General features: G+C 44.8%; 2 protein-coding genes across 4 annotated transcripts in view; one reads left to right on the top strand and one right to left on the bottom strand.

Annotated features, from left to right (window-relative positions):
• LOC135898385 (serine/threonine-protein kinase SIK1-like) overlaps positions 1 to 15,308 on the top strand; it is a 466,770-nt gene that overhangs the window by 77,559 nt on the left and 373,903 nt on the right. The gene's annotated exons all lie outside the window — the stretch shown is intronic.
• The window catches only part of LOC135898384 (glycerol-3-phosphate dehydrogenase, mitochondrial-like), a 30,525-nt gene that overhangs the window by 12,544 nt on the left and 2,673 nt on the right, over positions 1 to 15,308 (bottom strand). For both annotated transcript variants that reach the window (XM_065427275.2, XM_065427276.2), the window contains exons 3-4: positions 2,925 to 3,038; positions 774 to 953 (exon numbers count right to left, since the gene is read on the bottom strand). In XM_065427275.2, the coding sequence (XP_065283347.1) occupies positions 774 to 953; positions 2,925 to 3,038 (294 nt within the window). The remainder of the gene's footprint in view (positions 1 to 773; positions 954 to 2,924; positions 3,039 to 15,308) is intronic.

Here is a 15,308-nt window from a genome sequence, read left to right as displayed (position 1 = left end):
AGCGAGCTTTTATGTGTTGGACCGGTAAGAATATCCAAGCGGCATTATAACAGCGAGAAACGATCATGGGTATAGGGTATGTAGGATAAGACATTACAAAAATAATAACATGCAAGATAAGAAATTGTAATATTTTTAGTGGGCGTTATTCTACACAACTGTATTATAACCAGCTTCTATATAATAACATGAAAATATGTACATGTACCTGTGTTAAAATTCTGTTAGGTCAACACTTTACGAACTATTGTATTGGTGCACCAGCCCCTCCGTTGTCTCCAGAACAACTTCAGTTTGGCCTAGTTGGTGTTTACTGCATATCATATTGACCGCAAATAAAGACGGGGACAGCGGAAGAGAACACAAAAATGACACGGGCGGTGTCTGTCTCCGCTGTCTGTCTGGGAGACCAGAGTTTGTCAGGTCGAAGAAATTTCGGCTTTCTTTCCGGTCTCCCTTTTTCACTTCCTGTGTCTAGTGGTGAAAATAAAACATGATGATGATGATGATGACGACGACGACGTTGATGATATACTCTCGGGCAAAATTTGTCTCTGAAGTGACTGTCGATAGGAAGGCCATTGCTGTCGCGGCGTGAAACGCTAACAGTGAAAATTGGCGTCTTAGACATTGGTCAATATACAACAGACTGTCAACGAAAAGAAATAGAGACATAGGGATACACCTTTTCCGACACAACAGGTGGCACATATTGAGCGAAAGAAGAAAAAAAAAAGAGAGAGAATGTCTACAGCATTTCTCGGTTCATTTACCTTGGCGCTGCTGAGCCAGCGGTTATCGTTGAGGTTCGGCTTGCTGAAGGTGTACCAGTGGGTTTTGAAATAAAACCAGACCGAGAGGGCCTTGCGCCAGTCGTAGAGCGGCATCACCACGGTCACCGGGTGGCATAGATGTGGCGCAGAGTTGAATATAGCCTGCCGTTCTTCGATCGCCTGAAAGAGGGTAAGTATTTCCGGATGTATTGTAATAGATTACTTGAATTGATGCCACCACGGTCCGCCTATTGGAGGACCATTTACGCGATGACAGAGAGCGTATTTATCCCAGCTGCCCATCTTCGGCAGTGCTATGAAAGGTTTGAAAACGTGCTACACCAAGCAGGCCTTGGCGACTCCTGCGAAAGTTGCCCTAAGATCACCAAGGGTGCTACGTTCGAGGATACATGATCACAGTCATCATCAGGATCACAGTCATCACCGTCATGTTATTATTATGTCAGGACGAAGGCGTCTCCCAGTAATCTGCATTGACCTTGTCTTGTGCTAGCTGATTCCAAGTAGCACCTGCAAATTTCCCAATTTCATCTCCCCCCATCTAATTTTCTGCCGTCCCCTACTGCGCTTGCATTCCCTTGGAACCCATTCTGTAACTCTAGTGTTACACCGGTTACGTGCCCCATGCATTACATGGCTTGCACAGCTCCATTTTTTTTTCTTTTAATGTCAACTAGAATATCGGCCATTCATCCCCGTTTACTCTCTGATCAACGCCGCTCTAACAACGCCGCACCTAACATTTATCGTTCCGTTGCTGTTTGATCGGTCCTTAACTTCTTCTCGAGCATTTATTTTTGTTAATCTCAACGTTCCTAACAGATATGTTGGCACCCGTAGAATGTAATGATTGTACACTTTTATTTTCAGCGGCAGTGGTAAGCTGCCAGTCAGGATTTGGCAATGCCAGACGTATGTACTGCAACCCATTTTTGTTATTATGTATATTTTCTTCTCAATCTCTGTCAGTAATTGACCTAGATAAACCTACTCCTGCACAACCCGTATAGGCTGACTGGCGATCACAAATTCTTGTTTCATTGCCAGGTTATTTAGCATTACGTTTGTTTTTTGAATATTAATATTGAAACCCACTCTTACACTTTCTCGGTTAAGAACATTAATCATTTGTGGCAAGTCATTCCCAGTTTTGCGGAACAGAACAATGCTATCTGCAAAGCGAATGTTGTTGAGTTATTCAACGTTGATCCTCACTGGTAAGCTTTCCCAGTTTAATAGCTTGAATACTTTTAAGTATGTAGTGAATAGCATTGTATAGATTATATCTCCTTGCCTGACCCTTCTTGTTGATGGGTATTTTCCCACTTTTCTTGTGGAGAATAGAGGTAACTGTGGAGTCTTTGTAGATATTTTCCAAGATACTTAAGTTTGTTTCCTGTACTTCCTAATTGAGGTCGCGGTATCGAATCCCGGCCACGGCGGCCGCATTTCGATGGAGGCGAAACGCGAAAACACCCGTGTACATAGATTTAGGTGCACGTTAAAGAACCCCAGGTGGTCGAAATTTCCGGAGTCCTCCACTACGGCGTGCCTCATAATCAGAAAGTGGTTTTGGCACGTAAAAGCCCCATAATTAAAAAAAATTACTTCCTAATTAAACTATCGACTACAATTGAGGACCCTTAGTGTGACAAAAATGTGAGCGTATTTCTGATCAGCATGCCATCTGTATAAATATCAAAACAGTGAAAGTTTCTAACAACATTGTACGCATACCTTCACATGGAAGCCATCTAAGATCACTGTGCAACATCATCAACCTATCTTCGAAATAGCGAGTGTCGCATTAACTAATGCCAAAAGTGATCTGATGTGCGTAACACAAGTGAAATCGAATGGCAGGACTGGAACGGAAACCCGTGCGCGCACATTCCTTCCGCTCCCCATCTCAAGTTTTTCAAGTATACTTCAAAATATACTTGAAAAAAAAGTAAGTGCATGGAGGTGGGGATGGGAAAGGAATTTGCAGAAAGACGTGTCCGTTCTGATTGCCCAATTCGATTTCAGTCTTCACAAACAGCACACCTATATATGCAATCAAGTTTTGTGAATCTAGCGTTTGATTTCTTCATTATTCAAAGCTTTCAATCAGATCGTCAACTGTACTACCTGACGGTTGCCCTTGAACAATTTCAAGTGGAACGGCACCATTGGCTCGCTGTAACCACGCGCTGTTGCAGGCAGAAGCTTGCAGCCACGTGTGCTGGCCCCAGAACCGAAGTCCTGCAAGGTTATACATTCACGATACTCTATCTTGCATGGACGCCTTCACCGAGTGCAGTCTCAGATCAGACCGCCAAGGAGCAGCAACAAAAAACGCACCGAAACTTGAAAATCCGCGCGAACCGTCCCCATAAACGACAAAACAAAACTGAGACAAGAATAAAATCAAAATAAACATCGTATAAGTGGCATAAACAGCTAGTGGCGACGGAACTACGAAATGCCGTGTTTAAAGATGAACATATCTATGTGTATGTCCTGTTAAAAAATTTGGAAAGAAACTGGTGCAACTGGTGGTGTTCAACCACCAAGGAAAACATGTACAGCCCCCGGCCCATTACAAGTACTCACGTGCGGCGCGAAAACTCCGTGGCGTTTTGTTGCTGAGTGGGTCGCAGGTTTGATTTCCGACCCCGGAGCCCGCATTCAAATTGGAGATGAATGGAAAAAGAGATGCACGCCTTAAATAACGCAAGATGGTAAACAATATTAAAACTTGAACTGCGACTGGCGTCAGATAAGTTTTTTTTTCTTGAATATAATTAAACGGTAGCGTTTTGCGGTGTCGGTGGGAAGAAGTATTCAAACTTATCCGGCATTGCTTATCGCTACACTAATGGGGCAGTACCCGCCGTGGTTGCTCAGTGGCTATGGTGTTGGGCTGCTGAGCACGAGGTCGCGGGATCGAATCCCGGCCACGGCGGCCGCATTTCGATGGGGGCGAAATGCGAAAACACCCGTGTACTTAGATTTAGGTGCACGTTAAAGAACCCCAGGTGGTCAAAATTTCCGGAGTCCTCCACTACGGCGTGCCTCATAATCAGAAAGTGGTTTTGGCACGTAAAACCCCAAATATTATTATTAATGGGGCAGTGCAGAATGCACAATGTCACCACTTTCATTGAAAAGAGTTTTTTAAAACAAAGGTACGAATCTGCCAGAATCGGCTAAACAGCCTGATAGGAAAGACTTTGAATATCCGCTATCTGCTAAAAGTGAATTTGTATACCTGCGTAGAAGCCTAAACATTCGCTAGTCGTAGAGGGCGATCTGCTAAAAGTGCAACGCAGAACACGAGCGCATCTTAAGCCGGCTTGAATGTCGGTAAAGGCAAATTTCTTTGCTTGGTTTTTATCAGACGCGCTCGGGTTACGAGCAACGTACGGAACGAACAAATCTTGTGTCGGCAATTACGTAGGGAGGCTTCTCCCCATTACAGTAGCGCCCAAATGGGAGCTCGCTTGTTCGAGATGACTGCACTGCATCGCAAGCCGCAACTGTTCATAACCGCAACTGTTCAAGCCGCAACTGTTCATAACTTCCACCTGTGTTCATAAATGAACGCAGGTGGAAGTTGTTGGTTGTAAAATAGTGTGATTAGATAATTCATCAGACGCAGTGGGATGGCGCATTGTCCGGCGAGGATAGCTCTACTAGCCCCTGGAGTACAAATATATCGGTCATCCACACACAGACGACAATCGCCTATAGACACTGCAGGGGCACAATTTGTTATCAATACTGGCCAACGCTGCGTCTGCTGTATAGCATGCCTTTATTTCAGTAGCAATACTTATTACTCATTTCTATTATTTATTACTTATTAGGGACGGTGTACCCTTCGACATCGCTATGTTGCTGGGACGCTACAGCGTACGGTGGAAACTCCTGACCGTTTACAAGGCCAGCGACATCAGCATTTTCTTTCTGTATAATCACTTTCGAAATGTGTGCATATGTTCATTGATGTTATCAAGCAGATGGGCCCATTACCTTCCTGGCTCCAGCGAATGTAACAACTTACATGTAAAAAAAATATTATCTGTAATTGGCGCCAACACATTAGCTTGTACCAAACCGGGCTTTCTTTATGCAAAATACTTCGATGGTTGTTTTTCTTATTCACGGCATTTCTTTTTTTTCTTTTCGTCAGCTGTGTTATGTAACGTAATTAAGGTAATAAATAATTCATAAAAACGCCAAAAGACACCTTCCGCTCCCGGTGACCTTTCACGTTTCAGCACTTGTCGGGTTGTTAAACACACACACGCACGCACACGCACGCACACGCACACAAAACAAAGAAATTACGGTTAAGGAAATGCAACGCTCCACTTGCCAGCCGAGCGGATTACATTCAGCTGCGCTCATTTGCCGTCGAAATTGTGCGCGGGAAGGTAGTTTACAGAGGGCCTTGTTGCTCGTTGCGTAACGTCAATCATGGCTCGGTCTTGCATCTTGAAGCCCCGACGCTTGGTTCCTAGTGATAAGCAACGCTACTGCAGCCGCCCTTATTACGCTGGTGATCTCATAAACCAACTGAGACCCGCCGTGGTTGCTCAGTGGCTATGGTGTTAGGCTGCTGAGCACGAGGTCGCGGGATCGAATCCCGGCCACGGCGGCCGCATTTCGATGGGGGCGAAATGCGAAAACACCCGTGTACTTAGATTTAGGTGCACGTTAAAGAACCCCAGGTGGTCAAAATTTCCGGAGTCCCCCACTACGGCGTGCCTCATAATCAGAAAGTGGTTTTGGCACGTAAAACCCCATATATTATTATTATTATTATTAAACCAACTGAGCTTGTTGGTAGGGCAAATACGCGTATGGCAATATGTGACAGGCAATCCATCTGCTTGTCTCTTTTTTTCTGTGTAACACATCGCGGTATAGTTGCGTAATCATTTATTGTTGACTATTACGGCGGCGCATATATGTTCCTACCGGCTGCGCTTGCAAACGCTTCCTATAGAAAACAGTGTCCTCATCGTATACTTGCTGTGAGCACATTTATGCTTATACCTTATAAGTACAAAAAATGGCAATAAATGGTTGACTGTCTCAAGTTTTCTGATGAAAATTTCGGGACCAATACCACATGCAAGTATTTTATTGAACTTAGCACATTTGGTACAATGGTGATGATACAACCTGTGCTATGAAAGTGGCAGTGACAGAACAATATTTTCAAAAATTGAACTGCGTACAAATAAGACCCGCCTTCAGTAAGGCTTTAAACACAACAGTAAAATATAGGAAGCCGTATCTAAAGGCTGCGAGTGCGATTAAGCTAGTTATAATGGAACCAAATGTTTTGTTTGACCTCACTCTTATCCGTAACATGCCGAACGTTATTGTAAGCTTAGCTACGATTTGTTTTCCGACTTCAGAGCATATTGTAAGCAGAGAGTTATGAATTAATTATTTTTAACTGGACGGGCGGCCATATACTGCAAATGAAGTAGACATGTACCAGTCTGCTGAAATAACGTCTTCGAGAATGCGTAATCAATGAGTCGCGCGGTGAATGAATTTCGTAGCGAAAGTATTTATGACGAATCCCATTAGGCTCTTCCGCATTTTCAATGCCCAAATAGGACTAAAATTTAGAACGGTGCTCACTTAATGTCATTTTCCATGTCGTCGCGGTGTGGCACGTGTGTAACAGAGCCGAATATTGTTTTGTGACGTTTATGGGGGCTATCGGCTGGAACCTTCTGATATAGATGATCGCAGGGGCGTGGTTTACTTGAAAAACATATAGTGCATATTGCGGACAAAAGGCACCCACTTTTCGCGTTCTCCGTTAACTATGACGACAGAAGGCAATTCTGCGAAAGTTTTTTTTGTTCTTTTTCATACTGTATGTATAGGAGCACATTTAGCTCGAACCTAATACGTTTACTCTATCAAGCGCGATGAATGTCAAGCAAGACAAGTGGTAAAAAAGCGATAACCAGAACACACCGAATCTCTACAGCATAAAGGTGAAGCGAATGCTCACTGTGACTTCACATGGAATGAACAGCTTTGGCTACGAGATAGCTACTTAATGCGAACTGGCGCTACTATGGAGCGGAACGCGTGCCCTACGTATGTCTATCCAGATTATTCCAACCGCGATGCCCAAGCCAAAGTTGTGTCAAATATCAGTGTAGCTGTGGTCAGTATAACCTAAAGGTTTAGCACATTCTTGTAGTTTAATGCTCTACTCGACACAGTCATGTTTTGCGCACGGACAACGTTTACATTCGCTTGCACTGACGTACGGGGGAGGGTCATTTTCAAGATGTACAGAATTCTTAAAAATCGCCTTTGGCAGGTAGCCTATAACTCTTGCTTTTAAGCTGGAATACTCGAAGAGGCCGACATTAGTAGCATGAGAAATCGAAACACATTTTCAACTAATTAAACAAAAATTTACAAAGTAACTTAATTATTTTACGGCGCATATTGCAATTTACGATTTGTAGCCGGTGAGTTCGGAAGACGTATCCACTTGAAATTAATTTCCAGGCTGACACCAGTTTCGAGATATCATTTCCGAAATCGTGGGCCATAATACATATTAACGTTCCAGTTACGTGCTTCAATGCATAAAATATCGTTTTCTTAAAGAAAGAAAGTAAGTGGAACAACGGTGGGGAAATGCGCCATCAAACTCACCACAACATGCAAACTGGTCTCACTCTGCAAGTTCATTCGAATTGGATACGCCTTGCAAACTCAACGGCTACAATGTGCGAATTCTAATGTGCGCCGTAAAGTAATTAATTAAAAAGATCATTAGCGATCTTAATTATTGGCCTATGTGTTTCCATTTCTTGTGCAAGTAATGTCCGCCTCTCTGAATAATCCGGTGCAAGGACTAGAATCATGGTATCTGCATCAAGCGATAAAAAAAAAGAGAAAAATCCGCATAACGTATAAATCATCGCCCCGTATAACATCGGTTCGTGCATCAAGCCCGGAAGTCCGGTACACCACAAGATTTATCACATGTTTCAATACAACGCTTAAATATGGAAGATAATATGCCGCATTCATCCTCAGTTGAGCTTTAGTGACAGGTGCTACGCCTAGGCATTTTCGTTCTTTTTTTTTTTCAATTTGGCGATATGTGGTGCCTATAGGCCAAACGCGTTTATTTCACCGAAGCACACGGGCCGTAATAACCCACAACTATCGGCATTGACGACCATCGCAGCGATAGCGGCACGTAGCGACAAGCAGTGAAAGTCACTTGTCACACTTCACGTATGAAGACGTAACTATAGCAACGGAATCGTTCAGCTGCGCTCGCGCGCTCTTTAGGATTTCGGTGGCCGCTCCAGACCGACCAGGGGAAAACACTACGTGTGGCGGCGCATCCGTGTGGGTCTCTGAGTGCGCAAGTGGGCTCGGGGCAGCGATGTGTCGGGAATCCAGCGACACGAACAAAGCACGTAAGCACAGAGAAACGGGTCGCGCATTACGCGCTTCAAGGTAGTCACGCGTTGCTGCGCTCCTATAGTTCGGACGAAGTTACAATCCCCACCGTCACGAGCCGAATCCACAGTCGGATCTGACGTCGTCCGACGACAACCACTTCAAATTCAAATTCAAATTCAAATTCTTTATTTTCCTAAACAAGTTCTGTGGTTGACAGGGCTAAAAGCTGCGGTCTGCAGTTTGACAGAGGCCCGGACACCATATTCAAGGCAGGGCTTGACCTCGACGTGAATGTCGAACAGCTAAAAAAAAAAAGTACAGAAAATAACAGTTCATAAGAATACATAATACCGAATGCGATAATACATAATGCGACCCACGGCTCTTTCTCGAGGGGACGGACAGGGGTCGCGACGGATCTCGAGCGGACTCGGTGGAAGAGGGACACTCGGCGCGACTCCTCCCGCGACAACGTGATGCAAGGTCGACGCGATCACAGGGAGGAGATTGACTACTATTATAAGAAGAGTGCCGAAGGCCATCGCGCGGCATCAGCGGCGCCTCTGTGCTGCCTTTACGGCCGGCGCTTTAAGGCCGGGATACATGCGACTGCTGGCGCAATCGTCTGTGAAGAAACAGGGGGGCCAGTCTGCCGGAGCTTGTCTCGCAACGGGTCTCGGTAACGTTAGTCCTCCCCGCCGGCCAGTCTTAGTGCGCCTGCGCAGACGCCGTTTCTGTTCGTCTTAACCGCGTGTATCTGTAAGTCAGGCCGTGAGATATTGATTTAGGAGGCTGCAGGCACTTAGAGGAAGGAAATGGAACTGTGCGTCTTCCCGACGGCAAACTGGTTGCGCGTTGCGTGAGAATATGATTCTTAGAAGGAATGGGCGGTGAAGAAACGGTAAATTAGTCTGAATTGTGCTCTTTGCGAATGGCGCCTGTGCGCTTGCAAACGCAAGGGTTACTCTTGACAAGGGACCGTCCGCCTTTTCCATCTTTTTCTGGTTTTATGCGTCGCGTTTAAACTTATAAGTTTAACCAACATTTGCTATAGCAAATGTTGGTTACGTAACTGGAAAAACAACCATCTTATATGGTACCGCGAGAGACGTAACCACAGCCGCGCAATGTGAAGAAACTGCAAGTAGTTTCTCAATAATAATTAGATGCGCATTTAATAATAATAAAAAAAGTGGGGCAGTGCTTTCTATCTGTTGTTCGTCGCGCCAACGCACGCAATGCCGCATGATGGCAGCGTTGGATGGGGAACAAGACTGAGACAAGATGGTATGTTTATTTATTTGCTGCCAGCCTTCGTTTCAGAGTAAGTCGCATATACCGCGCCCACACAGAAAGAAAGAGGCAGAGACAGAGCTGAGAAAGGAAGAAAAAAGAACAGTTCTCTTTCTAAATGTTCTTTTTCTCTTTGAGAGCAGAAAGTTATTCTTGGGAAACTGGTTCGCGCAATCTAGCCTCAGGAAACAAGAAGTAATGTCGGCCCTTGGATTAGAAATTACATTTCCATTTTTAAGTCTGCCGTGCAATTTCTTGCAGGTTGGTTATCGGCGGCAGGATGTGGGTTCAAGGTCGCCGAATTCCTCTCACGCTGTCTGGGCTATTCGCATGGTAGTTTACACTGTAGCGCGCCATCACCTCCGATGTTCTCACGCATACAAAAAAAAGGAAACACACGATGCGTGACATTTGCAAGTACGGGCCCAGACTTAAGAAAACCGCATCGACGCGCCAGCCCAAGTATATGCGATGTTGCTCTTCGTCAGTGCCTCGCACCCCAAGGCATTCTCTCAAAGTCCGCCCACCCTATTCGGGGCTGTCACGAAGGTCAGCACGGACAGTTTGTTGTCGTTAGGAGGCCTTGCTGAATGTCCATCAATATTCGCCAGCCTCTCCCTTTATTTCTTTTTCGCGCTATTACCGAACCAGGTGCGTTCCCTCCGCCCACACTTATATGCGCTTGCCATGCTTGGCAGATCGGCGCACATTTAGATAAGTCGTGAAAAAAACAGACTATCTTGAAGTGTCTGTTCACGTGCACATATCTGAAAGCTTCTCCTTTAAAGAGAACTTGACCTTAAAAGCTAGAGATAGGACTGCAGTGTCGCGCCAACAATCTTTTGCGCAGTTAGCTCGGCGCATTCTCTCCGCACAAGGACGTTTATTCGCGCGATGCATCAAGCTTCCGCGCATTTAAAGAAAGAGCGCAACTCGAGCCGGCCTTTGTACTGACAAGCAAAGTTCATTTCAAGGAGAGTTAGAAAAAGAAAGAAACATGCGTTTATGAGCTGTTTCTCTTGCTATATCCTTTCTTCGTTGCCGCATATTTTCTGACATTACCAATACTTGCTTCCTATTTGCGTTTAGGACTTATTCCACTGAAGGCCCCGCACCATCTATCCATTTAGTGTTTTAAGTTGCATCTTCTGAGATGCTCTGTCATTACTGCTGGGAAGTATGATTTCCGTCAGTTAATGAGACAGTGGTACACAGACAATGCGAAATAAAATAATAATCGAGCATTCACGCAACCTTTATGTATAAATTTGCAAAAATACAAACACGCATAACGTCTCAACTGAACAGCAAAGGCACCTTCAATTGCATCGGTATTTTTGCGAGAATACAATAAAGTTAAAATATTGCTTTTACGCAAGACACAGCAGTTGCTCATTACATTATTGTTAAACCGCAGATATATGGATGTGATACCAATAGTTATTCTACAAAACAATGTTGTCTTTAGTGTGGAGCCCGAATAGCGTCATCTGCGTATTCTTCAAGATCATCTGATACATAATAATTTTCTCTCACAATATGTAACAATACAACTATGATAGTTTACAGTCTGCCGCAGAAGGCAACATCAAACAGAATGCCTGGCGCGCAGGGAAGTGCTAACGTGTGCGTCACGTTAACAAGTAATCTTTGAAAAATGATTTTAATCCGACCAATGACAAATGGTATCGCGAACGCGAAGTTCTTTGGAATTCGAACTCCGAATCTGCGGCTACTACTCCTAACGCACTATACCTACGCTACAAGCGCTTACTAAGAGCAGTTGCCTGCGAAGTGTCACAAAGGGCATATTAACAAACGCATTGATTAGTCGAGGCGGACGGACAAAGATGAACAGTTAAGAAATAAATTTTTCAAATTCGGCCACTTAGTCAAAATTGTTAGCGATTGGGCAGCTGCCCTGTTCCATACGTTGGTCATAACGAATGGCTAGCGTCTGTTGTGCTACGATGCTAATTCGATCCGTGGTTCTTGGTTCTTCCCTGTTCAATACATTGTTCATAACGAATGGCTTGCGTCTGTTGTTCTACGATGCTGTTTCGATCCGTGGTTCTTGGTTCTTCCCTGTTTAATACGTTGTTCATTACGGATGGCTAGCGTCTGTTGTTCTACGATGCTGATTCGATCCATGGTTCTTGGTTCTTCCCTGTTCAATACATTGTTCATCACGAATGGCTAGCGTCTGTTGTTCTACGATGCTGATTCGATCCCTGGTTCTTGGGATCCTCCCATACACCCCTTCCCGGCGCGCCCACGCACGCACATACGTACGCACGCACACAGATATTACACTGTTGAAAGCAAGCTGCCAGCCAATGGAGGTGTTGGACATATTAGCGAAGTAGGCCGGCCAATGGTAAACAGCTCGTACGAACAAAAAAGCTTCGTGAATTCTGCTCCTATACAGTACCGACAATAGAATACTTCCCTTCAAGAATACCCTCGAGAGCACCGCCGCTTTCTGATTAGGATTTCCGCTTGAGGAATGGTCTCCAAACCTCAGCTGGTCAAAATTAGCCCTGAGGGCCCTACCTCCTCTCTCAGTGCCATATAGTATAGATTGTAGCGAACGAGTTGGCCCACCTCAACGGCTGTAAGTGCTGTTGAACATTGTACGTTCGAGTAGCCCTGATTGTAGACAGACTTTTATATACTCTTGGGCGACCCCCACACCCTTCTTTTTTATTCTTTTGGCACGTTTGTTTTCCTTCTCCGCCATTACTTGCGTCTTTCTTTTCGCCCTTATCTTTTCCCCTAGTGTAGGGTGGCAAACCAGAAAGCTTCTCCGGTCAACCTGCCAGCCTTTTCAATCTCGATTCACTCTCTGTCCAGGCATTATTATTTTTTCTTTGTTTGTGGCGGTATTGTTCGGTATTAGTGTTACTGCGGGTCGTCACCTTGAATAGGCGGCTGAAACCGCTCCGAGCAACACAGCACGTGCGCGCGACGTCAGACGTCAGTGGGCGTCAACAATCGTCGGAAGTGAAAGGCTTCTTCTCCCATGGGTGCCAATGTACCAGGGGCTTTCGGATTCCCCCAGGCACAGTCTTGTGCCGCGCGCCAACTGCAGGGGTGATCGTCCAGCGAGGAAATGCGAACAACGCGCTTCCTGCCTTCGCGTGTCCGTCTTTCGCGTTGCAATATATACGCGCACTGTGTGCCCGTATCGTGCAGCGCGCAGGCTTCCTGTCAGTGTTAAAGAACGAAATGAAGAACGACAAAAAGGAAGATCCGCAATGAAAAGATTACTGCCTGACAAAGCGCTAAACGTTCGTTTTTCTTTTTTCGTTGAACACGTGTACAGACTTAGTGGATGTTTGCCGTAGATGAGATTAAGCGAAAAGAGAGAGAGAGAGAGAGAGAGAGAGAGAGAGAGAGAGAGAGAGGTAAATTGCTCGAGGGAAGTAATTCACTGGGATTTAATTCGTTTAGCACAAACAGTAATACTCCTTTTGTTCTGTAAGGTTCACGTAATACTAGCAATGTGTTAAAGAATCTTTCTTTTTTCCTTCTAGATGAAATATTAAGCTAATGAAGGGTCCGTTTAGTTAAGGGACGCATGAAAAACATTGTAAAAATCCTGCGACGTTAGTGAGAGCGCGAACCAGTAGCAATATTTGAAAAAATGCTGTTCCTAGCGTTTTTGGTCTTCGCGAGATCTTGCTAAAGCATGCTCAAATCTCGAGGTGCTGCGTCGGATTCCCTCAATGCGGAATGCGAAGGGAGGCAGCAAGGTCCTCCCAAGCGATCTAGGTACCGCGACGAAAAAAAAAAAAGAAGAGATAAGACAGAAAGAAAAAGAAGGAATATCGACAGACCAAATAGAGCGTAACCAGCCTGCGACGAAGTACAGTATCGGAGACTGTTTTCGCAAAGCCGCACTACTCGCACCAGTTGGAAAGAAATGTCATATCTAAAACGAAGCTTTCTTTTCCAAAGAGTCAAAGAAGGCTCCCGGTACTTTGCCGTCTTTCCGAGTATGGAGACATACATACGGAGACATACGGAGTGGAATATGGGCACATACGCCACGCGGTTTGTGCCCTTTCTTGTCCAGTCTTCCAGTATGGGCATGTATCCTGTGACATAAAGGGGTGTGCGTATGTGTGTTTGTATGCGCTTAGACATACACCGCTCGTCAACTTTCTTCCCTCGACAAGAATCGTACATCACCTTCCGCGTGACGCAGACATTCAACATGGGTACACAGACGACGATGTTGTGCTTGTGTCATCCGTTACATACTACAGTGTAATAGCACACGAAACAAAGTGAAGGAAGGTCAGGACAGGAAAGAGCATCTCTTTCTGTCCCCTGGTCTTACTTCACATTACTTCGCGACCCAAGTGCACACTGTAGTATAATCTCCTTAATAAGTATTAACGAACCAGCTCAGCAACAGCGGTTAAGTCGCTATACTGCTTGTTCCTCGATAACTCAAGCAAGCTTAGCGTCACTGGTATTCCAACATCGCGTTAAAACTGCGTTTTTTTGTTTTGATGTAATAATACCATTAAATCCGTGTCATGCCTCATTCGTACTTGCCATTTTAACGAGCTACGTAAACCCGCGTTTGTTCTGCCCGAAGTTATTCTCTTTAGTCACGGTGTACACACTTCTGTACGCGATTTGTTTCTGCTGGTTCCGCTCAGAAGATGAAAAAAAAAAGAGAGGAAAGGGGGGGGGGTAGAACTTTCTAATTATGCGATATCAGACTTAAAATACGATGATTGCGATGTATTGACAGCTGCGCTTGCTTGCGTCACGGGCAACCTTATTCAGTTATCTATGTGTGACCTGCCTATACCTGTTTATCTCTCAGAAACTGGCTATTTCCTGCACAATGTGACGCGCTCGCTCAACACACCTGGAGTTTTATGTTAGACTCCTCCAATCTGGGTGAAGTCAGCCTGTAATGCCATAAAGAAATGCGCGACTGACGGTGAGATCAAACCTCTGGCTTCGAGCACAGCATCCCAGTGCTTCAACAATTAGACCACGATCGCACGCCTGCTTTTTTTCGTGTCGAAGCCGCTCTTTGGAACGTCTGATGCGAGCGTCATGTACCAGTTTCTCAAACGCTTATCTCGTGCATGTCAACTAGTGCTCCGAGACGCTTTGCTAGACAACGCTGCCTTCGAGATCGGCCCACATTCTTTTTTTTTTTTGTCAGACGGATACTCGCAAAGCCTGTGCATCCCGCCTATTAAAAAAAAAAGGAAAAAATTGCGGACGTTGAACTTCGGGGATGTTGAAGCTTCTGCGTGCTCAATGTGACTATATTTTACCTCACTCTGATAGGTACTGCCATACACGGATGTAGATTGCTGATGGCACTGTACCGTATTTAACGGGATGTTCGACGTGTCAACTTTCGTCAGCATTGGCAAAAGAATTGTGCTTTTTTTTAATTTCTCGTAATGCTTATAAACAACAACGACGTGTGCTCTGAGCCGGTGATTCGGTTATTAACGTGGCACGTGTGTATAGAATAAATTGATATTTAGTTGCATTGTAATTAATGAGGAGGCACTATAAAACGAGAAAGCGCGAAAAACGTCATTCTATACCGCCTTGCTTTCCAACGAAACCTGCAGCGCTTTGGAATAAAAGTATGTAACTTTGACACATCTTTTAGACAGTACATCATGATTTGTCTCTATACTGTCAGCCATGTATCACCTACAGACTTAAAGCAATGAGCCTAAACGGCTCATGCCTAGATTTTCTAAAGGATTCTTGCAG

The sequence above is a fragment of the Dermacentor albipictus genome, chromosome 4 (genome assembly GCF_038994185.2).
Source record: "Dermacentor albipictus isolate Rhodes 1998 colony chromosome 4, USDA_Dalb.pri_finalv2, whole genome shotgun sequence".
In the NCBI taxonomy this organism is placed as follows: Eukaryota; Metazoa; Arthropoda; class Arachnida; order Ixodida; family Ixodidae; genus Dermacentor; species Dermacentor albipictus.
This window is presented reverse-complemented; position numbering and strand designations above follow the sequence as displayed.